Genomic DNA, 21,244 nt, shown 5'->3' on the forward strand with positions numbered 1-21,244 from the left:
GAGTTGGCCGTGCGGATCCTTATATTATTATTGCACGTGAGCTGGCCGTGCAGCACGTGAGTTGGTCGTGCGGATCTTTATATTATTATTGCACGTGAGTTGACCGTGCAGCACGTGAATTGGCCGTGCGGATCCAGATATTTATATTATAGCACGTGAGTTGTCCGTGCTTATAGCGCTTGGGCTGTAGGAGCCCCTCATAAGTCTGTATACACCCCCAGTGAGCGCAGTCGACTATAAACAGGGATCGGACTACATGCCGCTGCAGGTATTGTATAGCGCTGAGTGATTGAGTATGCTGAGCATAGTGAGAGAGAATGCGAGATAATGAGATTGAGTACTGTGAGAGTGTGATTATATGAGTACAATCTCTGAGATACATTGCATTGACATGCACACATGACATATATGCATAGAGATGTATTTTTCTCATGTTGTACGGTATCACATTATTCATGATTTCTCACACAAGTTGACAGATGGGCATAGTGATGCATTTATTTTACACTGGTTATCTGAAAAGAAAATGAGACATTTTATTTATTATTGAAAGGATTTTAGAAAAAAATTACTGTTTTCAAGCTTATTCATATTTTTGGTAACTTCGGTAAGCGATTTGGGATTTTTCACTGATGTACTTGAAAGGCAGAACTATTTTTAGAAGTCATGATTTAGTTGAGCATTTATTCTTTGAGTTACTTCTGGTATTACTTGTTTAATATTGTTATGAACTATTGTTGGTTATGGAAGTTGGACTCTGACCTTGGTATAAGCTCGTCACTACTTTCAACCTAAGGCTAGGTTTGTTACTTACTCAGTACATGGGGTCGGTTGTACTGATACTACACTTCTGCACATTGCTCGTAGATATTGGCTGTCGTTGTTGCTGTGTTTGATGGTTGCCGGATTTGAAGATATACCTGTGTTCCTGTTGTAGCTGCCTCTTGTTCAGGGTAGCCTTAGATTTATAAAAGCTCTGTTTATGTATTATTCAAGCAGACTATGTATTTATTTCATTTCCACTTTATATACTCTATTCTTAGAAGCTCATGATTTGTACTACTAGTTCTTGGGGAAACGTATTAATTTTAGATATTTTCTTTTAATTACTTTCATTGGAATCAGATAGTTGGTAATTGGCTTACCTAACAGGTTAGGTTAGGTGTCATCACGACTAGTTGGATTTTGGATCGTTATATGAATCCTTACCTATTACGCTAGGATTGATCATAAATCAACTAATTCTACGGTTAATTAGTATCAAACTTATTATAACTCCTCTTTTGTTTGGCCCGACTTGAGAAATGCATGGAACATTCTCACATTAATTTGTTGGAGTTACTTTGCTTTAAATTATCCTGCTTTAAGAATAATACTAGCTGCCTAAGCCTAAATACTGCTATTAAATGGGTGCTTTTGGAGACTGCCAAGAGGAGCTACGCAAACGAAACACGGGTGCCGCCTACAGTGTTTGGTCCCAAGATATTAAAGAAAAGCAAATTCAGGGTTTAAACTTTTTAAGTTTGAATTTGAGATTTTATTATAATTCAAAAATTTTCCAAAGTGAAGATGCTAATTGGAGCAATATTTATATTTTTTATACAATTCACAAAATCAAGTCCGATCAACCTTCTTAATTATCACTAGAGGAAATAGTAAACGAAGACCAAGCTAGGCCAAAATTGTCTCATTTTATGGAATATATACGTTTGTTTCTTAGTTTCCATGCCTTGTTTGAAGTCAATCTGGTTTATTTAATTTAACTATTTTATACAACTAGATTATTACTCTAATTTCCAAACACCTCCCTCATTTTCATTATATAAATGGTCACCTTTCTATAACAATATTCTTATATAATAACTATTCACTATAAATGCCGAGTTATTCTTAGAATCGAATATTATATTATATCATAATATATGTCCTCTATAACTGCACTTTACTATAACAGCCAAAAATCTTTCGGAACAAATGAGGCTGTTATATAAAGGTTTGACGGTATATGAACCCTCTTTCACCACTCTCATTATTCCATGCATTAGCTTTACTTATTTCCATATATGCCTTTCTCTTTATCTTCTTCTCTCCTATATATATAGAATCCCAGCAACTAGCAGCAGATAGAGAGAAAAAATATTAGGAATGGAGTTACAGGATAATGTTCCGAGATGGACACCTAGTCCAAATAGATCACCACATAGACGCCAAGAATCTGAAACAGATAATGAAAGTGTCACTTATTCTCAAGATGATATTCCTTTTAACAACAACAACCCAACCAAAAATTTCCCATTTAGTAATAGTCCACCACCTCATATTGCTACTATTGAAGCACCATCTCTTAGGGTTGATTCTGAGATAAAGAGGTTCTTAGAAATGGAAAAATATGAAGCACCACCAATATTTAGGGAAGAGATAAAGGGAAATAGTACTACTACTGGTTTTGCATATGAAGTAGTCCCTTTTAATACAGGTGGTGGTAATGAAGGTATATACTTGACATGGAAAGATTTGTGGGTGACAGTGCCGGACAAGAAAACAGGGAGGAGAGCTATATTACAAGGGCTGACTGGTTATGTACAACCTGGTCAAGTCTTGGCCATTATGGGTCCTTCTGGTTGTGGCAAATCTACTCTTCTTGATACTTTAGCAGGTACTATTCTAATACTGCAATTGTTTTGGTTAAATAGTCTAAGTTTATTAGTCCGTCTAATCTAAAGTTATAGTAAAAATTTTGCAGCCACCCTATTTGGTCGTCTCCTTTAACCTATACCCATTTTTTTTAAAAGTTTTAACTTGTACCCACTTTTTAGACAACTTCACACCTCTTTCTCCTCTTCCTCCTCCTCCTTCTTCTTCTTCTTTTCTTCTTCTTCTTCTTCTTCTTCTTCTTCTTCTTCTTCTTCTTCAGGTGACAAAAATTTTTTTATATAGTAGTTGTGAACATATTTTAATGTAGTTTATGATATTTTACAATGGTGAGCTGTTATGACGTTTTATTTTTTACTATTGCTTAGAGTTTCTTCTTCTACTTTTTCTTAATTGCAAAATGGGTTCATTAGATTTATTATTGTTTTGACAAATTGATGATTGGGGATTGTTCCTGATGATATTTGGAGGTTATAATTATGTTTCAAATTTGAGCTCATTTGGAGTAGATTTAGGTATTAAATCGTATATTGGGTTGTTATAATTCGAACAACAAATTTTTGTTTCTGGGCAATTTGCACTTCAGACCTATTTGGCCTTAAGTGCATAAAAACGTTAGTTGCACTTCAGACCTTTTGGCCTTAAGTGCATCTCAAATGCAATTTTTCACTTTAGACTTATTGGCCTTAAGTGTAGCAAAACATTTGTTGCACTTCAGACCTTTTGGCATTAAGTGCATCTGAAGTGCAATATTTCACTTCAGACTTATTGGCCTTAAGTGCATGAAACCATTGGTTACACTTCAGACCTATTTGGCCTTAAGTGCATCTGAAGTGCAAATTTTCACTTCAGACTTATTGGCCTTAAGTGAATGAAAATGTTTGTTGCACTTCAAACCTTTCGGCCTTAAGTGCATTTGAAGTGCAATTTTTCACTTCAAACTTATTGGCCTTAAGTGTAGCAAAACGTTTGTTGCACTTCAGACCTTTTGGCCTTAAATGCATCTGAAGTGCAATTTTTCATTTCAGACTTATTGGCCTTAAGTGCATGAAATCATTGGTTACACTTCAGACCTATTTGGTTTTAAGTGCATCCGAAGTGCAAATTTTCACTTCAGACTTATTGGCCTTAAGTGAATGAAAACGTTTGTTGCACTTCAGACTTTTTGGCCTTAAGTGCATTTGAAGTACAATTTTTCACTTCAGACTTATTGGTCTTAAGTGCATTTGAAGTGCAATTATTCACTTTAGACTTATTAGCCTTAAGTGCATGAAACCATTGGTAAACTTCAGACCTATTTGGCCTTAAGTGCATTTGAAGTGCAATTTTTTTACTTCAGGCTAAAGTTTTTTAACTTCAGATCCGATAAGTCTGAAATTGATCGTAAAGTGGGTACGCTTGCAAACTTTTTTGCAAAATGGGTATAGGTTCAATTGTGACTCCAAAACCGGGTATAAATACAAAAGCCCCAAAGTTATACTGTGGGTGGAAATTTGAGCCCAACCCCATTTGACCCGCCCAACCCATCCAAGATTAGGTCAGTCATTGATCCACCCATTTATTGAACTCAGTCCATCTTGATCCAGCTCATCTGAGCTTATCTAAAGTTGAGCTGATTTTTATCCCAAATTGATCCATGAGTGACTTTCTTAAAATATCTTTAAAATAATTCTTTTTTGTTTGATATGTTATATGTCACCATAAAAAAAAGTCTTATTTAGTAATTAAATAATCCATACGAAAATAACACACATTAATTAAAACTTGATAAGAGTTGGGCGGGTTGGGTTATGACCCAAATTTAGCCTATTTTGACCCAGTCCATCTCAACCCAAATAACTTTTTGGCGGGTCATTGATCCACTCATTTATTGACTCGGCCCATTTTAATCCGTCCAAAATCAGCTTAACCCGCAAATTTGATACCTCTAAGTTGTATAAATAGGCATAACAAGAAGTGATTTTTTCGTTCCTATACAATATTTGAAACTTATTTACCAAAATTATTCTAATTTTATATATTACCCGTCCTAAACAAAGATTACTTACAAAATATATACAATCTATTATTAGTGTCTTAAATTAGGGACTTAATTACATCATTTTCCTATTTTCTCTCTACTCCTCTTTCAATAAGGAGGACATGACTACTCTCCAGTTTTTATCTCTCCAGTTTCCCCCAAAAGAAAAAACAATTACAATATATAGATTTAATCATTTTTACAAAAGACTAATTCAAAATATAATCACTTCATAATTCACTTCGATCTCTTTTCCTTCGTTCTTCATCTATTTATGCTGGTGCACATGGACCACAATAGATACCTCTCTCTTCCAACTTTTGCGAGATAAGTGTATGCGGATAGAACCGAGCTCGATGCTTGATCTAGCATCTGGAACAATAGACCGGACTCGACACATTTGTAAAAGATCGAAGGTATAGATGAAACCGAGATCGATATCGAGGTTCGAAATTCGACAATACCATCAGATTTGCCCTCGAGTTTACAAAAAGCACGACTGATCTTGCTTCTAACGGCCTCGAAGAAGAGCTTTGCCAACTCATCCGACAAGGATCCGTGATTCTCGCCATTAATCAATCTTTATGGCAGAAATCACGGGATTAAGTCAAAAAGGGAGCTAACGGTCTACATAATTTCACATAAAATAATGTCTTAAAAGCCTAATCTCCCTAAATATATAGAGAAGAAACTCACTAATTGGGAGACATTGTAACTCACTTCAAAGAACAAGATACTATTTTTTTTCAGCTTTGTTAATATTATCCTGGCTTCAATAATATCACATCTAAATTCGAAGGAAGTTAACCTTGCGAGGCTTAAGTTGTTCAATCTGCATGGTTCACATTTATTTTTTTTACTTATTCTTCCATTTTATCTGATTTCTCACTTTGTATCAAATTAGATCACATATCCTTAAAATCATAAATTTAATTATTATCCGATTTTGGGGTAAACAATAAGTATCACATGTCAGGATCGAAGACTCTAAATCCTTACTACTAATTTCTGGCAAAATCAGACAAGAAACCAGAAATTAAACTTCGTCCATTAGTAACAAACCCTACTGACTAGGGATAACAAACCCTAAGGCACAACATATTGTTACAGAACTAAGAGACCCACCAAGACGCCGCTCCCTAATCTAGGATGGGACTCAACAAAGAAACACACTAAACTCAGTAATACATAAAACAACTTTAGCAGCGTAGAATCTTTCATAAGCCCCTATCAGAAATTATTTGCTATTCATTGCTCTACCTTTCATATCATAAGGTTAATCCCAATTTAAGAAATCACAACATGGCTTGTCCATGAGCCCGAAATTATAAAAAGTTACCTTGAATCACAACATGGCTTGTCCTTCAATCAATGTATATATAATATGTGTTTGCATATTGACTTCTTTCATTTAACTGTGATTTATCAATAGGCAGAATTGCTCAGTAGAAAACTTATTTACAACTTTCATATATCATTTCTATACAGTTAAATACAACTACAATATCCTACAACTTAAATATAATTTTCATACAAATTTTATATAATATGTCTTTTTGTATATTTTGTATATTATTTGTATATATTTTGTAAGTGGTGTGTTCTTCTTTCTCTATGAAATTCCAATCAAAACTTTCTCTTTTAATCTAATTTTGATACATATCAATAAATATAAAAAGATAGTATTTATAACTTAAATACAAATTTCATACGACGATTCATACATTATACAACTATTTTTTAACTTCCATACAACATTCAAATAAAAAAATATATAAATATAACATAATACAATTTACATACAACTTTAATACAATTTCGTACGGATATTGTATGTCATGTATTCTTCTTCTTCTTCTTCTTCTTCTTCTTCTTCTTCTTCTTCTTCTTCTTCGAGTTTTAGTCTGAAATTCAGCCAAAATCAAGTTTAATCTTCACCAAACACGAGATATAAACTCCAAAGAATATTCTCAATTATTTGCAACAACACCCAATCCAAACAAACAGTAATTTTTGAAAACCCAAATTCGAATTCAAAGCTTCGGAGCTTTTTAATGGCTGTCAATGGTGGAGAATCAAACACGGGGATGAGAAATAATTGATTCCTTATTCAATTCATAATATAAAGGGGTGCTCATTAATATTAATTTGTATATAATTGGTAATTTGTATATGCCAATGTAATTAAGTTAAAATTTGATTTGGGAAAGTAAATAAATTTTATATGTAGTATAGATAGGTAAAAATTTCATGTGGTCACATCCCTCGGTGATTAATTTGATGCTAGGAATTGGTCCATCTAAACCATATATTTAAAAAAAGAAATGTTTTAATCCACCTGAAAAAGACCCTGCTAGTTGTTAGCTAGTCGATACATTAAAAAATGAATAAGTCCCGTTTGGCCATAGATTTTGCCAAATTTTTTCCAATTTGTTTTTTGACAAAATATGTTTGTTTATAGATTTTATTCATGTTTTGGTAAATTTTGAAAACAAAATTTCCAAATCCCAAAACTAGTTATAGGCTTGTTTTTGGCCCAAAATATCACTGTTTATTTTTTTTAATAATTTTAAAAATTACCCCAAACTTTTGTATTTTATAAAAAAGTCCACCATCTATTATGACCCAACCCACCAGCTAATTACTATCATTTTTTTTGGACTGGTGGATCTGGTAATATTATTGTAATTTGATGAATTATAGTGGCTAGTAATTGTGTTATTAACATTTGTATTAAAATGTTGTATTATGTAGTTCATTGTAAAAATGATAATTTTGTGTCAAACTTATCTATGTTCAGGAATATGATTTGTGATAATGTTAATGAATGGTACCGATGAAGGTTCTACGTATACAGGATTAGCTAGTTTGTTTGTTTGGTATTGTTGACTATTTTTGATAATTTTTAGAACTTATGAGTATAAGTCATATTTCATGTTTTTCCAAACAAAAAAAAAGTGATATATGTCCAAACAGACTTTTATCTTCAAATCAAACTTCATCCCAATCAGATTTTTTAAAATAAATTTAATAATCTATGACAACGCTAGCTAAGAATATTTTTCTATGAAATCCACGTTCACATTGCTCAGTATACATTTCTGACCCCACCCGTTTCCTCTATACCGTATAAAACATAGGAATAAAACAAGAATTTATGTTTAAGTTTGTAAATCTGATTTTAAGCTGGGAATTAATACTATTGCAGGCAGGGGCGGATACATACCGTTACAAGCTTCACAAAAAAAAATACTAAATTTATGAATAAATGATAAATTAAAAACGTAATAACGGTAAAATACTATTACAGTGACACCACTTGAAAAAATGAAGTGCTCTAAGTCCAATGGTAACATAGTTCATTATGCTAGTGTGTGTTGTGGGTTCGATTCAAAGCGTTTGTTTAGTTTGGGCACTATTTTTACTTATTTAATTATAAGTTAAAGAGTCCTAATCCTAATGACATGTGATTCGTCCAGATATTTTCCTTTAAAAAAGTAAGAAAAAAATGACAAATCACAATAGTGGCTCTAAAAAAAGTTTATTATAAAGGATAAAATATTTAAAATCTAAAATCTATTTAAAAAGAAATTCTTAATGATATTCTACGCGTTTTACAAGTCATAACGTTTCTCGGGGACATAGTTTATTCTCCGAGTTTGGTGTTATGGTAAAAAAAAAAAAAATCATTTGTTTACTTTTTTTTTTAAGTGTGACACCACTTACGCAAAATACCATTGATTGCAGGGAGATTAGATTCCAACACCAGACAAACTGGAGAAATCCTCGTCAATGGTCGGAGGCAAGCTCTTGCTTTTGGCACATCGGTAAGGAGAACTAATAACTCACCTCTTTCTTGTCGAGTTTAACTTCTATATAATGTGTAAAACAGAGTTTAACACTTTAACTTAGTATTTTTAGGAATATAGCATGTTAAAACTATGATATATTTTATAGGCTTGTTTAGTGACTAATTAAATGACATCCTTTTATTTATATTTTTCTTTTTCAAAAGGCTTATGTGACACAAGATGATACCCTGATGACAACACTAACAGTGAGAGAAGCAATATACTATTCAGCACAACTCCAATTACCAGATTCAATGTCAAGATCCGAGAAGAAAGAAAGAGCTGAAGCAACAATCAGAGAAATGGGTTTACAAGATGCAATGAATACTAGAATTGGAGGGTGGAGTGTAAAAGGATTAAGTGGTGGACAAAAAAGAAGAGTTAGTATTTGCATTGAAATACTAACACGTCCAAAGCTTCTTTTCCTTGACGAGCCAACTAGTGGACTTGATAGTGCAGCATCTTACCATGTTATGAATCGAATAGTTCAATTGGCTAAACAAGATGGAAGAACTGTTGTTGCTTCTATTCATCAACCAAGTAGTGAAGTTTTTGAGCTTTTCCACAATCTTTGCCTTCTCTCCTCTGGTAGGACTGTCTACTTTGGTTCCATTTCTGCAGCAAATGAGGTATTATAACACTATAGTCACAGGAGTTTAACTTCTATATAGTACAAAAGATTGTTTTTTTAAAACATTATCATGGTTCATAATAACTGAAATTGATCACCTGAAAATAAAACAAACAACTTACTATAACAGGTTAAACTACACTGATAAATCAGTCGATATAAGTTAAATCTATAACAATGATGTCACTCAATATTATGAAAAGTCTAAAATTAGTTGATGATGAATCTTTAATACTAATTTTTTTTCAGTTTTTTGCGTTGAATGGCTTCCCATGTACAACTATGAGGAATCCTTCTGATCACTACCTAAGGACAATCAACAAGGACTTTGATGCTGTAAGTATATTCCCATCTTCTTCATTTAAAATCTATTTATTTGCAGAAAAATAATTTGTTGAAATCAACATGTGCAGTATAATGTTGTACATAAGCAATGGTAGTTGTACATAATTAATTAGTATAAGTTTAGTACTAATAGATAGTTATATGTATTGTTAGAAGAAGTTCGAGTAGGGGGTATATATTTAAAGGGTTACACATGTGTAAAGATAGATGAAATAATAGAGTCAAAATTTCCAGAACTTTCTTCTCTCTCTATTCTCTCATTCTTAGCTTGAAGAGCAGCTCTCTTCTCCCTTTCACTATGGTATCAGAGTCATAGATCCATGGTGGTTTTCGAGCTGATTCTTTGAGGAATCTAATATTAGTATAGATATACTCACTCAATTTTATCGGAGAAGTAAGAAATTAAGAGAGTTCGTCAGAAATTTGGGCGATTCACCTAGGGTTTGCGATCGATCTCATAATTCGCAAATTCCGGCAAAGTGCAAGGTTTTCCTTGAAGATCGACCTTGATTCTACCTTCGATTCACTAATTCCAAGCCTCGTCGATGACGAATTCAACTCTGGAGACCGGGAAGGACGACGGAGAAAAGTTCACAGACATACATCCCAGGCATCCTCTATACTTACATCCCTCCGATAGTCCAGGTAGTGCTCTAATCCCTCAACAACTAATGGGAATAGAAAACTATACGGCTTGGAGTAATTCTATGCGAGTAGCTTTATTAGCCAAAAATAAGCTAGGGTTCATAGATAGAAAATCTCATAAAGAACAGTATAATGGTGATTTGGAACATGAATGGGAGAGATGTAATGCTTTCATGTTGTCCTTGATAACTAATTTAGTGTCTAAAGAACTAGTAAATGGTATAATGTACTCAACCAATGCCTATAGTGTTTGGACAGACCTAAAGGAAAGATTTGATAAGAAAAATCTCACTAGAGTTTATCAACTGCTCCGATAAATTTGTACCACTAGCCAAGGGAGTTTATCAGTGTCAAAATATTACTCAAAATTGAAACGTGTATGGGATGAGTATTAGTCGATGGTACCATTGCCATTTGACTGCACAAAGCATAAGGAATATGCAGAACGCATGGAACAACAAAGACTGGTACAATTTCTGATGGGTCTAAACGAAACATATGCACAAGCAAGGAGTCAAGTATTGTTGATTGTCCCTATTCCCACTCTCAATCAAGCATACAATATGATCATGCAAGATGAAAGCTAAAGAGTGCAATCAAACATGATATCACATGTAGCTCCAGCCTTGCAACAGCTTGATTTGAATGACCCTACAGTCTTGGCTTCCATCCAAAGTAACAGGTTCAGAAATAACAATGGAAATAGTGTATTGCAATGTGATTACTGTCATATGAAGGGTCACGAGAAAGAGAATTGTTATAAGCTGGTAGGGGGTATCCACCTAACAACAATTTCAACAAAAGGAGAACTTTTGACAAGGGAAATTCAGGAGGAAGCAGGGGATCTACAGCCAACAATGTGAGCTGTGTTGAGGAATCTGAAGGAACCAGCTCAGTAGGCAGCTCATCAAGGCCCAGCAATATACCATTTTTCACTCCAGAACAGTATCACCAACTGTTGAAGTTAATTGACAAAGAACCAACAACAACAGATGCACTCCTTAATGCATGTTACTCTATAGGTTCTGAAACTAACTCTTGGGTCATAGATACTGGAGCTTCGAATCATATGATTTCTAGCTTGGACCTCTTAACTTAATCTCAATCTATTGCTACTAACTCTAGTAAAGTACATCTGTCAAATGGCAACACTACTTCAGTAACACATACAAGATCATTAATTCTTTCTAATGACCTAGAACTGTATAATATTCTTTATGTTCCTAATTTCAAATACAATATGTTATCTGTTTCAAAGCTAACTAAAAAACTGAAGTGTTGTGCATTATTCTTTCCTAAATTCTATATTACAATGGCAGGGTGAGGGGGATTGGTAAGGAGAAGGGTGGACTTTACATACTTCAACCTGCCAAGATACCACCATCTGTCAAAGTACCTGAAACACCTTCAGCTCCTGCTTTCAACTCTTTTATACCTTCAACAACTCCAGCCTCTACTACTCCAGTCTAGGAGTGTTTGTTGGTCGATACGGTATGGTATTTAGATATTTTGGTTCGGTATTTTCGGTATTCGATTTCTTAAAATTCTATATCAATACCGTACCTAATTAAATTCGGTATGGTTCGGGTTTTCTCCTTTCGGTTTCGGTTTATTCGGTTCAGTAACTTCGTTTTATTCGGTTTGAATACTAACTAGTGCATTGAGTCATAGACTCTAATATTCTTAATTAAAGTACTCAAAAATACAAAACTAAAAATATTTGTTGACAAAAGTTTTGTCAAAAAACAGTAAACATCGACCCATAGAGAGAAAACTGTATATAAAAGAATAAATTTGATCATTAGAAATGTCTTGTTACTTGTTTAGAGTTAATTGATGAACTTAGAGAATAAAAGAAAGTAAAATTTTTATGATATAATTGATAATATGTGTTTTGTAATATATATTTCGGTACTGTATCGGTATTTCGGTATTTTATTTTAAAATACCAAATACCATACCTAATACCAATTTTTTTTAAAACTTAAATCAAATACCATACCAAATACCAAAATACCGAATACCAAATACTAAAATTTTTAGTTTCGATATGGTAATTCGGTATTTATCAAATTATGCACAGCCCTACTCCAGTCCCAGAATCATCCAATATCTCATCAAAGTCATGCTCACATTCTTCCATTTGGCACCAAAGATTTGGTCATGTTCCAGTAGCAGTATTACAAAAGATTCCTTCATTGAAGAATCACTTGTTGAATAAAGACACTCTAAATTGTATTGTTTGTCCTTTAGCAAGGAAAACTAGATTTCCTTTTCCTGCTAGTACAAAGAACAGTGTATCTCCTTTTGAACTTGTACATATGGATGCCTGGGGTCCATATAGACAATGTACTTATAATGGATACAAGTATTTCCTTACTATTGTAGATGATTACTCTTTAATGACTTGGATCTACTTGATGAGAATGAAAAGTGATGTCTTCCTTTTAATCAAATCATTTTTCACTATTATCAAAAGTCAGTTTTCTGCAACAATTAAAATTATAAGATCAGATAATGGTCTTGAATTCTTCAATTCTCAGTGTTCAACTCTTTTCTCATCAATTGAAATTTTACATCAAAGTTCTTGTGTACACACTCCACAGCAAAATGGAGTAGCAGAAAGGAAATACAGACATTTACTTGAAATGGTTTTAGCCCTTAGGTTTCAGGCTCATGAACCATTAAAATTCTGGGAGGAATGTGTACTCACTGCAGCCTTTCTTATTAACATATTACCATCTTCAGTCCTATCTAGGAAGTCTCCTTATGAGGTTTTTCATGGACATCCTCCCACGCTTGACATTATTAGAATTTTTGGATATCTTTGTTATGCAACCACCTTACATAATACTGACAAGTTTTCTCAAAGAGCCATGCATACTGTTTGTCCTTTAGCAAGGCAAACTAGATTTCCTTTTCCTGCTAGTACAAAGAACAGTGTATCTCCTTTTGAACTTGTACACATGGATGCTTGGGGTCCATATAGGCAATGTACTTACAATGGATACAAGTATTTCCTTACTATTGTAGATGATTACTCTAGAATTACTTGGATCTACTTGATAAGAATGAAAAGTGATGTCTTCCTTTTAATCAAATCATTTCTCACTCTTATCAAAAATCAGTTTTCTGCAACAATTAAAATTATAAGATCAGATAATGGTCTTGAATTCTTCAATTCTCAGTGTTCAACTCTTTTCTCATCAATTGAAATTTTACATCAAAGTTTTTGAGTACACACTCCACAGCAAAATGGAGTAGTAGAAAGGAAACATAGACATTTACTTGAAATGGTTAGAGCCCTTAGGTTTCAGGCTCATGAACCATTAAAATTTTGGGGGGAATGTGTACTCACTACAGCCTTTCTTATTAATAGATTACCATCTTCAGTCCTATCTAGGAATTCTCCTTATGAGGTTTTTCATGGACATCCTCCCACGCTTGATATCATTAGAATTTTTGGATTTCTTTGTTATGCAACCACCTTACATAATACTGACAAGTTTTCTCAAAGAGCCATGCCTACTATCCTAAATCCACTTTTCTCCATACTCTATCTTCAGGATCAACACCTATATTTCCTACCAGTATTCCAACTTCTACTTGTGATGATTCCTTTCTAGCTTCCATGGATCCCTTACCACCCTCAATCCCAGATCCTGATTCTCCTTCAACTTCTTCTGAGCATCCCTTATCTCCATCTACCTCTTTTCCTATGTCATCTCCAGTTCACTCATTTCCATCTACCTCTTCTATTTCTTCTCCTGCTCCAGCATCCTTCCCTGTCATGTCTGCTCCTCCTATAATCTTTCCTTCAGCACCACAACACCAGGATTTGCCTCCTACTCCTACAGCTCCCTTGAGGAAATCTGGAAGGCTATCTAAACCTCCCGTGTGGCTTACAGACTTTATCCATCAGGTCAAACCTTAATCCTCCACTCCTTACTCCATCACAGATTCCATCAATTACTCTTCCTTATCCTCTTCTTATCAAACCTATTTGTCTTCATATTCCTCCACCATTGAACCATCATCTTTTGACCAAGCTGTCACTGATAGCAATTGGGTACAAGCTATGAAGCTTGAGATTCAAGCTCTCACAGATAATAATACATGGGAGTTAGTAACCTTGCCTACAGGGAAGTCTCCCATATGTTGTAAGTGGATTTACAAAGTCAAATACAAAGTTGATGGGTCTGTAGAGAGGTATAAAGCCAGGCTAGTGGCCAAGGGGTTTACTCAGCAGGAGGGTCTGGATTATCTTGAAACCTTTTCCCATATAGTAAATATGGTCACAGTAAGGAGTGTGGTTGCCTTGGAAGCTCAGTGTAGTTGGCCTTTATTCCAGATGGATGTTTATAATGCATTCCTCCAAGGTGATCTTCCAGAGGAGGTCTACATGTCCTTACCACAGGGCTTTGGTAGTCAGGGGGAGACTAGAGTGTGTAGACTACTCAAGTCCCTGTATGGTCTGAAACAGGCCAGCAGGCAATGGAACCTGAAACTGACTTTAGCTCTTGTAGATTCTGGTTTTAGCCAAAACAAACTGGACTATTCCTTGTTTACCAAAAGGAGTGGTAGGGATATAGTAATCATATTAATATATGTAGATGATCTCCTAATTGCGGGAAGTGACAATGGCCTAATACAAGATGCTAAAAGGATTCTGAATGGTAATTTCAAGATGAAAGATTTAGGGGAGCTCAAATTTTTTCTTGGTATTGAGTTTGCAATATCACACAAAGGCATTGTCATGAATCAGAGGAAATATGCTCTAGAGCTTATCTCAGAATGTGGCTTAGGGAGACCAAGACCAGTTACATTTCTACTGGATCAAAATGTGAAGCTAACTAGTGTGGAATATGACAAGTTGTTTGGGATGCAGGAGAATGACTATGAACTTGAAGACAGAAGAGTATACCAGAGGTTAATTGGCAGACTTCTATATCTGGCAATCACAAGACCAGATATCTCTTTTGCAATTCAGACTCTAAGTTAGTTCATGAATGCACCAAAGCAATCTCATTATGAAGCAGCCCTAAGAGTAGTAAAATATATGAAAGACTACCAAGGGAAAGGTCTGCTAATGAGTAGCAAACAAAGTGGCAAGGTTATTGCATTTTGTGATGTTGATTGGGCATCATGCCCAGTGACCAGAAAATCAGTAACATGTTATTGCATAAAACTTGGAGATTCAATGATCTCCTGGAAATCCAAGAAGCAGAGTACAATTTCAAGAAGCTCAGCAGAAGCAGAATACAGGAGTATGGCCGCGACTGTAGCAGAGTTGGTATGGCTACAGGGATTGCTTAAAGAGTTGGGTATGAAAGTTGATTTGCCTATGAAGTTATACTGTGATAATAAAGCAGCACTGCATATTGCATCCAATCCTATGTATCATGAACGTACAAAGCATATAGAAATTGACTGTCATTTTATTAGAGAAAAATTACAAACAGGGATGATAAAAACAACACATGTGCCCAGCAAGGAGCAGATAGCAGACACATTGACCAAGGCACTTGGGAAGCATGTGCACAGAGAAATGGTTAGCAAGTTGAGTATGATAAATATTTTTCATCACCCAACTTGAGGGGGAGTGTTGAAATCAACATGTGCAGTATAATATTGTACATAAGCAATGGTAGTTGTACATAATTGATTAGTACTCCCTCCGTTTCAATTTATGTGAACCTATTTCCTTTTTAGTCCGTGCCAAAAAGAATGACATCTTTCCCTATTTGAAAACAATTTACCTTTATGCAATGATTTATAGCCACACAAAATATATGTGCGTCATTTTACACCACAAATTCTAAAGTCTTCTATCTTTTCTTAAACTCCGTGCCCAGTCAAATGGGTTCACATAAATTGAAACCGAGGAAGTATTAGTTTAGCACTACTAGATAGTTATATGTATTGTTAGAAGAAGTTAGAGTAGGGGATATATATGTAAAGGGTTACACGTGTAAAGATAGATGAAATAATAGAGTCCTATTTCCAGAACTTTCTTCTCTCTCTGTTCTCTCATTCTTAGCTCGAAGAGCAGCTCTCTTCTCCCTTTCAATATAATTCTAATCCTGTACTCTTCTCTATTTGATGACCTTAGGATATCGAAAAAGGAGTTAGTGGAAAAGACAGTGCAATAGAAGCGATCAATATTCTGGTTAAGTCATACAAGACCTCACAGGGTTGCCAACAAGTTCAACGGCGAGTTTTGGAGATTTGCCAACAGGTTTGTCTACACGTCATGTGATTCACAAAATCGTAATTTTGATCTTATATATATTATGCAAATCCAAGAAAACTACTTAAATTGGTCTAATTATGAATATCTGTGTATAGAATGGTGGACAAGAGGCAAAGAAAGGAAACCAAACAAGTTTCATTACTCAGTGCATGGTTCTCACTAGGAGATCTTTTGTGAACATGTATCGTGATCTTGGCTATTACTGGCTTCGTTTTGCAATATATGTTGCTCTGTGCTTGTGTGTTGGCACTATATTTCATGACATTGGCCACGACTATGGCTCCATTCAGGTGAGACATTTTGCCTTTTTGTATTAATTTGAATTAGACTTGCAACGTATAGACAGTTATCTGTGTAGTTATCTTTTAGTTGACATGTCACACTATATAACATTTTCCTTTCTTCCCTTTGATACCTTTGCAGGCTAGAGGTTCAATGCTCATGTTTGTTGCTGCCTTCTTAACCTTTATGGCAATTGGTGGATTCCCTTCTTTTGTGGAGGATATGAAAGTATACACTTATATATAACTATCAACAAGAAAAAAACATTCCAATAATTTGTTCATTTATTCTACACATAATAATCTTTCACAATAATAACAATTATTTGTCATTTGCTCCTAATTGTTGCTAGATTTTCACTCGAGAAAGATTAAATGGGCACTATGGTGTGGCTGCATATGTTGTGGGAAATACATTCTCTTCCATTCCATACCTAGCAATGATCTCAGTAATACCTGGTGCTATGGCTTATTACCTTGTTGGATTACAAAAGGAATTTGATCACTTTGCTTATTTTGCCCTAATGCTATTCACAACAATGATGTTAGTCGAAAGCCTAATGATGATTGTAGCAAGTATAGTACCAGATTTTCTCATGGGAATTATAACAGGAGCTGGAATTCAAGGTGTTATGATGCTTAACGGGGGTTTCTTTCGATTGCCTAATGATCTTCCTAATCCATTTTGGAAATATCCAATGTATTATATTGCATTTCACAAATATGCAAATCAAGGGTTTTACAAAAATGAGTTCTTGGGATTAAGTTTTCCTAATGAGCAAATTGGAGGGCCAGCTACAATTACTGGTGATGAAATTTTGAGAAATATATGGCAAGTGCAAATGGGATATTCAAAATGGGTTGATGTTGCAATTGTTTTTGGAATGGTGATTCTCTATAGGTTTATGTTCTTGGGAATAATTAAGACTGTGGAGAAGGTTAAACCTCTGATTAGAGCATTTATGGCTCGAACTTCCAAAATTCCAACTCATGCTGAAGATCCATATGCTTCTCCTATGGATGCTTGAAAAATAATTATTATAGCGTGTTTATGATATATGTTGTTGATGTAAAATAAAAGTTTTGTTGTATTCAAGACCAATGCCTTGCTGGTCTTCTGTCTACTTTTTTTTTTGGTTAACAAGGGAACTCGAGTCGCTATCATCCGGGTGCGCACAGGGTAAACCTCGCTCCTGTAAAATAGTAATTCGCAAATCTCAGAGTAGGATAAATCGTACTAGGCAAGCTTCTACCTACTTTTGAGAGTATTAAATGTTGGAATAATTTGTTTTTCCCTACTTGTTTGATGGATTGTTATAATATAAGAGTTTATTCTCTGTTGTCGTCTTTGTACGTAGGTATATATGCTAAGGTTTCCAACATAGCATATATGTGCTTGAAAAGGTTGAATTGTAGAAAAAATTTAAATTTATTATGATACTGAAAATGCAAAGGGAAAGAAAGAAGATAACGATGTATTTATTAATTTATTGTTATGTAATACTTTTGAATCTTAATCTTATAAAGACGTACGAGGAATTCCCAAATAATCGAGTATATATTTAAATAGTAAAAGGTCGATAACCACATTCCATAGATTTTGAAAATGTAATTACCAAGTCAGAACGTTGTTATCTTAGTTTTATTATGTTGTCCTTTTGTTTGTAGTCATAATTTGACGAGTTTCACGTCATACGCAAAGAGAATCCAGTGTTTGTTTTGTCATATCATCTTCTCTTAAATTCTGTTAATGGTCCATGTATAAGAGACGTTAAAGTTAGATTTGCTTTGAGCCAAGGTTCAGTCCAAAAAATGACGTGGGTCATTCGCAGGTTGCCATCTTATACTCATAGCAGCAATTATTAGAAAATATAATTGTGATTTTTCAAAAATAAAGTTTTGGCGTGAGACATTGGTGAACATATTGATATGGTCAATGATTGTATGGGAAGATTTACGAGAGATTTTTGCTGTGACTATGATATCATCTGCAAATAAAAGGTGATTTGGGGACCTAAGGTGAAAATTTGGATGGGTTCCCATGAGTTGTAGTACACAACTACATTAATACTTCTGGAAAACATCTCTAAACATAGTATGAATAAATATAAGGATAGAGGATTGCCGTATTTCTCTTGTGGGAGAAAAATAGGTGGTTGGTGATCCATTAATAAGTATAGAGATACTAGATGAAGAAACACACGACATGATAACCTTGATTAAAGGCTTTGGAAAATTGAAAAAGTTTAGTGCTCGGTATATGAAAGACCATTCAATACGGTCAAAACATTTCTCTAAATCGAGTTTAAGAAGCATAAGTCCTTTCTTCCCCTTAGTCCTCTTAAAGTGATCTAGGATTTCTTGGACTATAATAGCATTGGCAGCCGCACGATGATTTTGGAGGAAACTGGATTGGGTAGGCCCCACTAATTGCTGAAGGAAAGGCATAATACGAGCAACGATGATTTTTGTAATAATTTTGTAACTAGTATTACATAAGCTAATATGTCTAAAATAGCTAAGGGAGTTTGCAGTTTGGTTTTTGGGTATGAGGCAAATGTAGCTAGAGTTAATTTCTGGAGGAATTTCATAAGTGGTAAAAACTCGGTGATAAAAATTAAGAACTGAGGTTTGAATTTTAGTCCAGTACTGTTGATAAAAATATAGATGTAGCCCATCAAGACCGGGAGATTTAAATGGTTTGAAAGAGTTAATAGCTTGTGTCACTTCTATATGTAGGAGTGAGCGAGCAAGATGTTGGGAATCCATGCATGACAAGGATTGGTGTGAGTTAGAAAATAAGTGAGTTGTGGAGTACTCACGTTCAATGGTGAAAAGCTGTTCGAAATAACTGTAGATTGAATATTTAATAATAGAATTATCAGAAGTCCAATTACTAGTTGTGTCACACAGCGCGGTAATACGATTACTCTTGCGACACTGTAAAGTGGTAAGATGAAAAAAATCTGGTATTAGCATCTCCGTCATTTAGCCATTTCGTGACTTTAATTTTCAAAAATCCTCTTCCAATTTTAATATATTATTAAATTTCCGAATGAAATCAGATTTTAGATTTTTAAGGAATGTGTTGGTAGGGTAATGAGAAGACTATTGTAGGCCATTTAACCTAGCAAGTAAAATTCTTTTGTTTTCAAAAATATTTTCAAAAGTATTTCTGTTCCAATCTTGCACCTCAATTCTTTTGGCGTGAGACATTGGTGAACATATTGAGATGGTCAATGATTGTATGGCAAGATTTACGAGAGATTTTTGTTGTGAGTATGATATCATCTGCAAATAAAAGGTTCGAGATTTGGGGACCTAAGGTGAAAATTTGGATGGGTTCCCATGAGTTGTAGTACACAACTACATTAATATTTCTGGAAAACATCTCTAAACATAGTATGAATAAATATGAGGATAGAGGATTGCCTTGCCGTATTTCTCTTGTGGGAGAAAAATAGGTGGTTGGTGATCCATTAATAAGCATAGAGATACTAGATGAAGAAACACACGACATGATAAGCTTGATTAAAGGCTTTGGAAAATTGAAAAAGTTTAGTGCTCGGTATATGAAAGACCATTCAATACGGTCAAAAGATTTCTCTAAATTGAGTTTAAGAAGCATAAGTCATTTCTTCCCCTTAGTCCTCTTAAAGTGATCTAGGATTTCTTGGACTATAATAGCATTGGCAGCCGCACGATAATTTTGGAGGAAACTGGATTGGGTAGGCCCCACTAATTGCTGAAGGAAAGGCATAATACGAGCAACGATGATTTTTGTAATAATTTTGTAACTAGTATTACATAAGCTAATATGTCTAAAATAGCTAAGGGGGTTTGCAGTTTGGTTTTTTTGGGTATGAGGCAAATGTAGCTAGAGTTAATTTCTAGAGGAATTTCATAAGTGGTAAAAACTCGGTGATAAAAATTAAGAACGAGGTTTGAATTTCAGTCAAGTACTGTTGATAAAAATATAGATGTAGCCCATCAAGACTGGGAGACTTAAATGGTTTGAAAGAGTTAATAGCTTGTGTCACTTCTATATGTAGGAGTGAACGAGCAAGATGTTGGGAATCCATGAATGACAAGGATTGGTGTGAGTTAGAAAATAAGTGAGTTGTGGAGTACTCACGTTAAATGGTGAAAAGATGTTCGAAATAATTGTAGATTGAATCTTTAATAATAGAATTATCAGAAGTTCAATTACTAGTTGTGTCGCACAGCGCGGTAATACGATTACTCTTGCGACATTGTAAAGTGGTAAGATGAAAAAAATCTGGTATTAGCATCCCCGTCATTTAGCCATTTCGTGACTTTAATTTTCAAAAATCCTCTTCCAATTTTAATATATTATTAAATTTTCGAATGAAATCATATTTTAGATTTTTAAGGAATGTGTTGGTAGGGTAATGAGAAGACTATTGGAGGGCTACCTATAATTTCAGATGATGAAATTTTGAGAAATATATGGCAAGTGCAAATGGGATATTCAAAATGGGTTGATGTTGCAATTGTTTTTGGAATGGTGATTCTCTATAGGTTCATGTTTTTGGGAATTATTAA

At 34.5% G+C, this 21,244-nt stretch overlaps 1 protein-coding gene across 1 annotated transcript; it reads left to right on the plus strand.

Annotated features, from left to right (window-relative positions):
- The first annotated feature begins 2,018 nt into the window (after nucleotides 1-2,018).
- Nucleotides 2,019-18,018, plus strand: LOC107808850 (ABC transporter G family member 1-like). The gene is made up of 8 exons (XM_016633413.2): nucleotides 2,019-2,656; nucleotides 8,420-8,499; nucleotides 8,688-9,152; nucleotides 9,404-9,490; nucleotides 16,257-16,382; nucleotides 16,493-16,687; nucleotides 16,821-16,907; nucleotides 17,032-18,018. Exons 1-8 carry the CDS (start codon nucleotides 2,146-2,148, stop codon nucleotides 17,704-17,706), a joined length of 2,226 nt encoding a protein of 741 aa, XP_016488899.1. The 5' UTR covers nucleotides 2,019-2,145; the 3' UTR covers nucleotides 17,707-18,018.
- Nucleotides 18,019-21,244: the final 3,226 nt, after the last annotated feature.

Source organism: Nicotiana tabacum, chromosome 13, assembly GCF_000715075.1.
Source record: "Nicotiana tabacum cultivar K326 chromosome 13, ASM71507v2, whole genome shotgun sequence".
NCBI lineage: Eukaryota > Viridiplantae > Streptophyta > Magnoliopsida > Solanales > Solanaceae > Nicotiana > Nicotiana tabacum.

Bases quoted from the DNA above. Each gene is read 5' to 3' on its own strand.
- LOC107808850 (XM_016633413.2), top strand. From the start codon at position 2,146: ATGGAGTTACAGGATAATGTTCCGAGATGGACACCTAGTCCAAATAGA. The intron at 9,153-9,403 runs GTATTATAACAC...ATTTTTTTTCAG, and splicing joins CCATTTCTGCAGCAAATGAG to TTTTTTGCGTTGAATGGCTT. The intron at 16,383-16,492 runs GTTTGTCTACAC...ATCTGTGTATAG, and splicing joins TTTTGGAGATTTGCCAACAG to AATGGTGGACAAGAGGCAAA.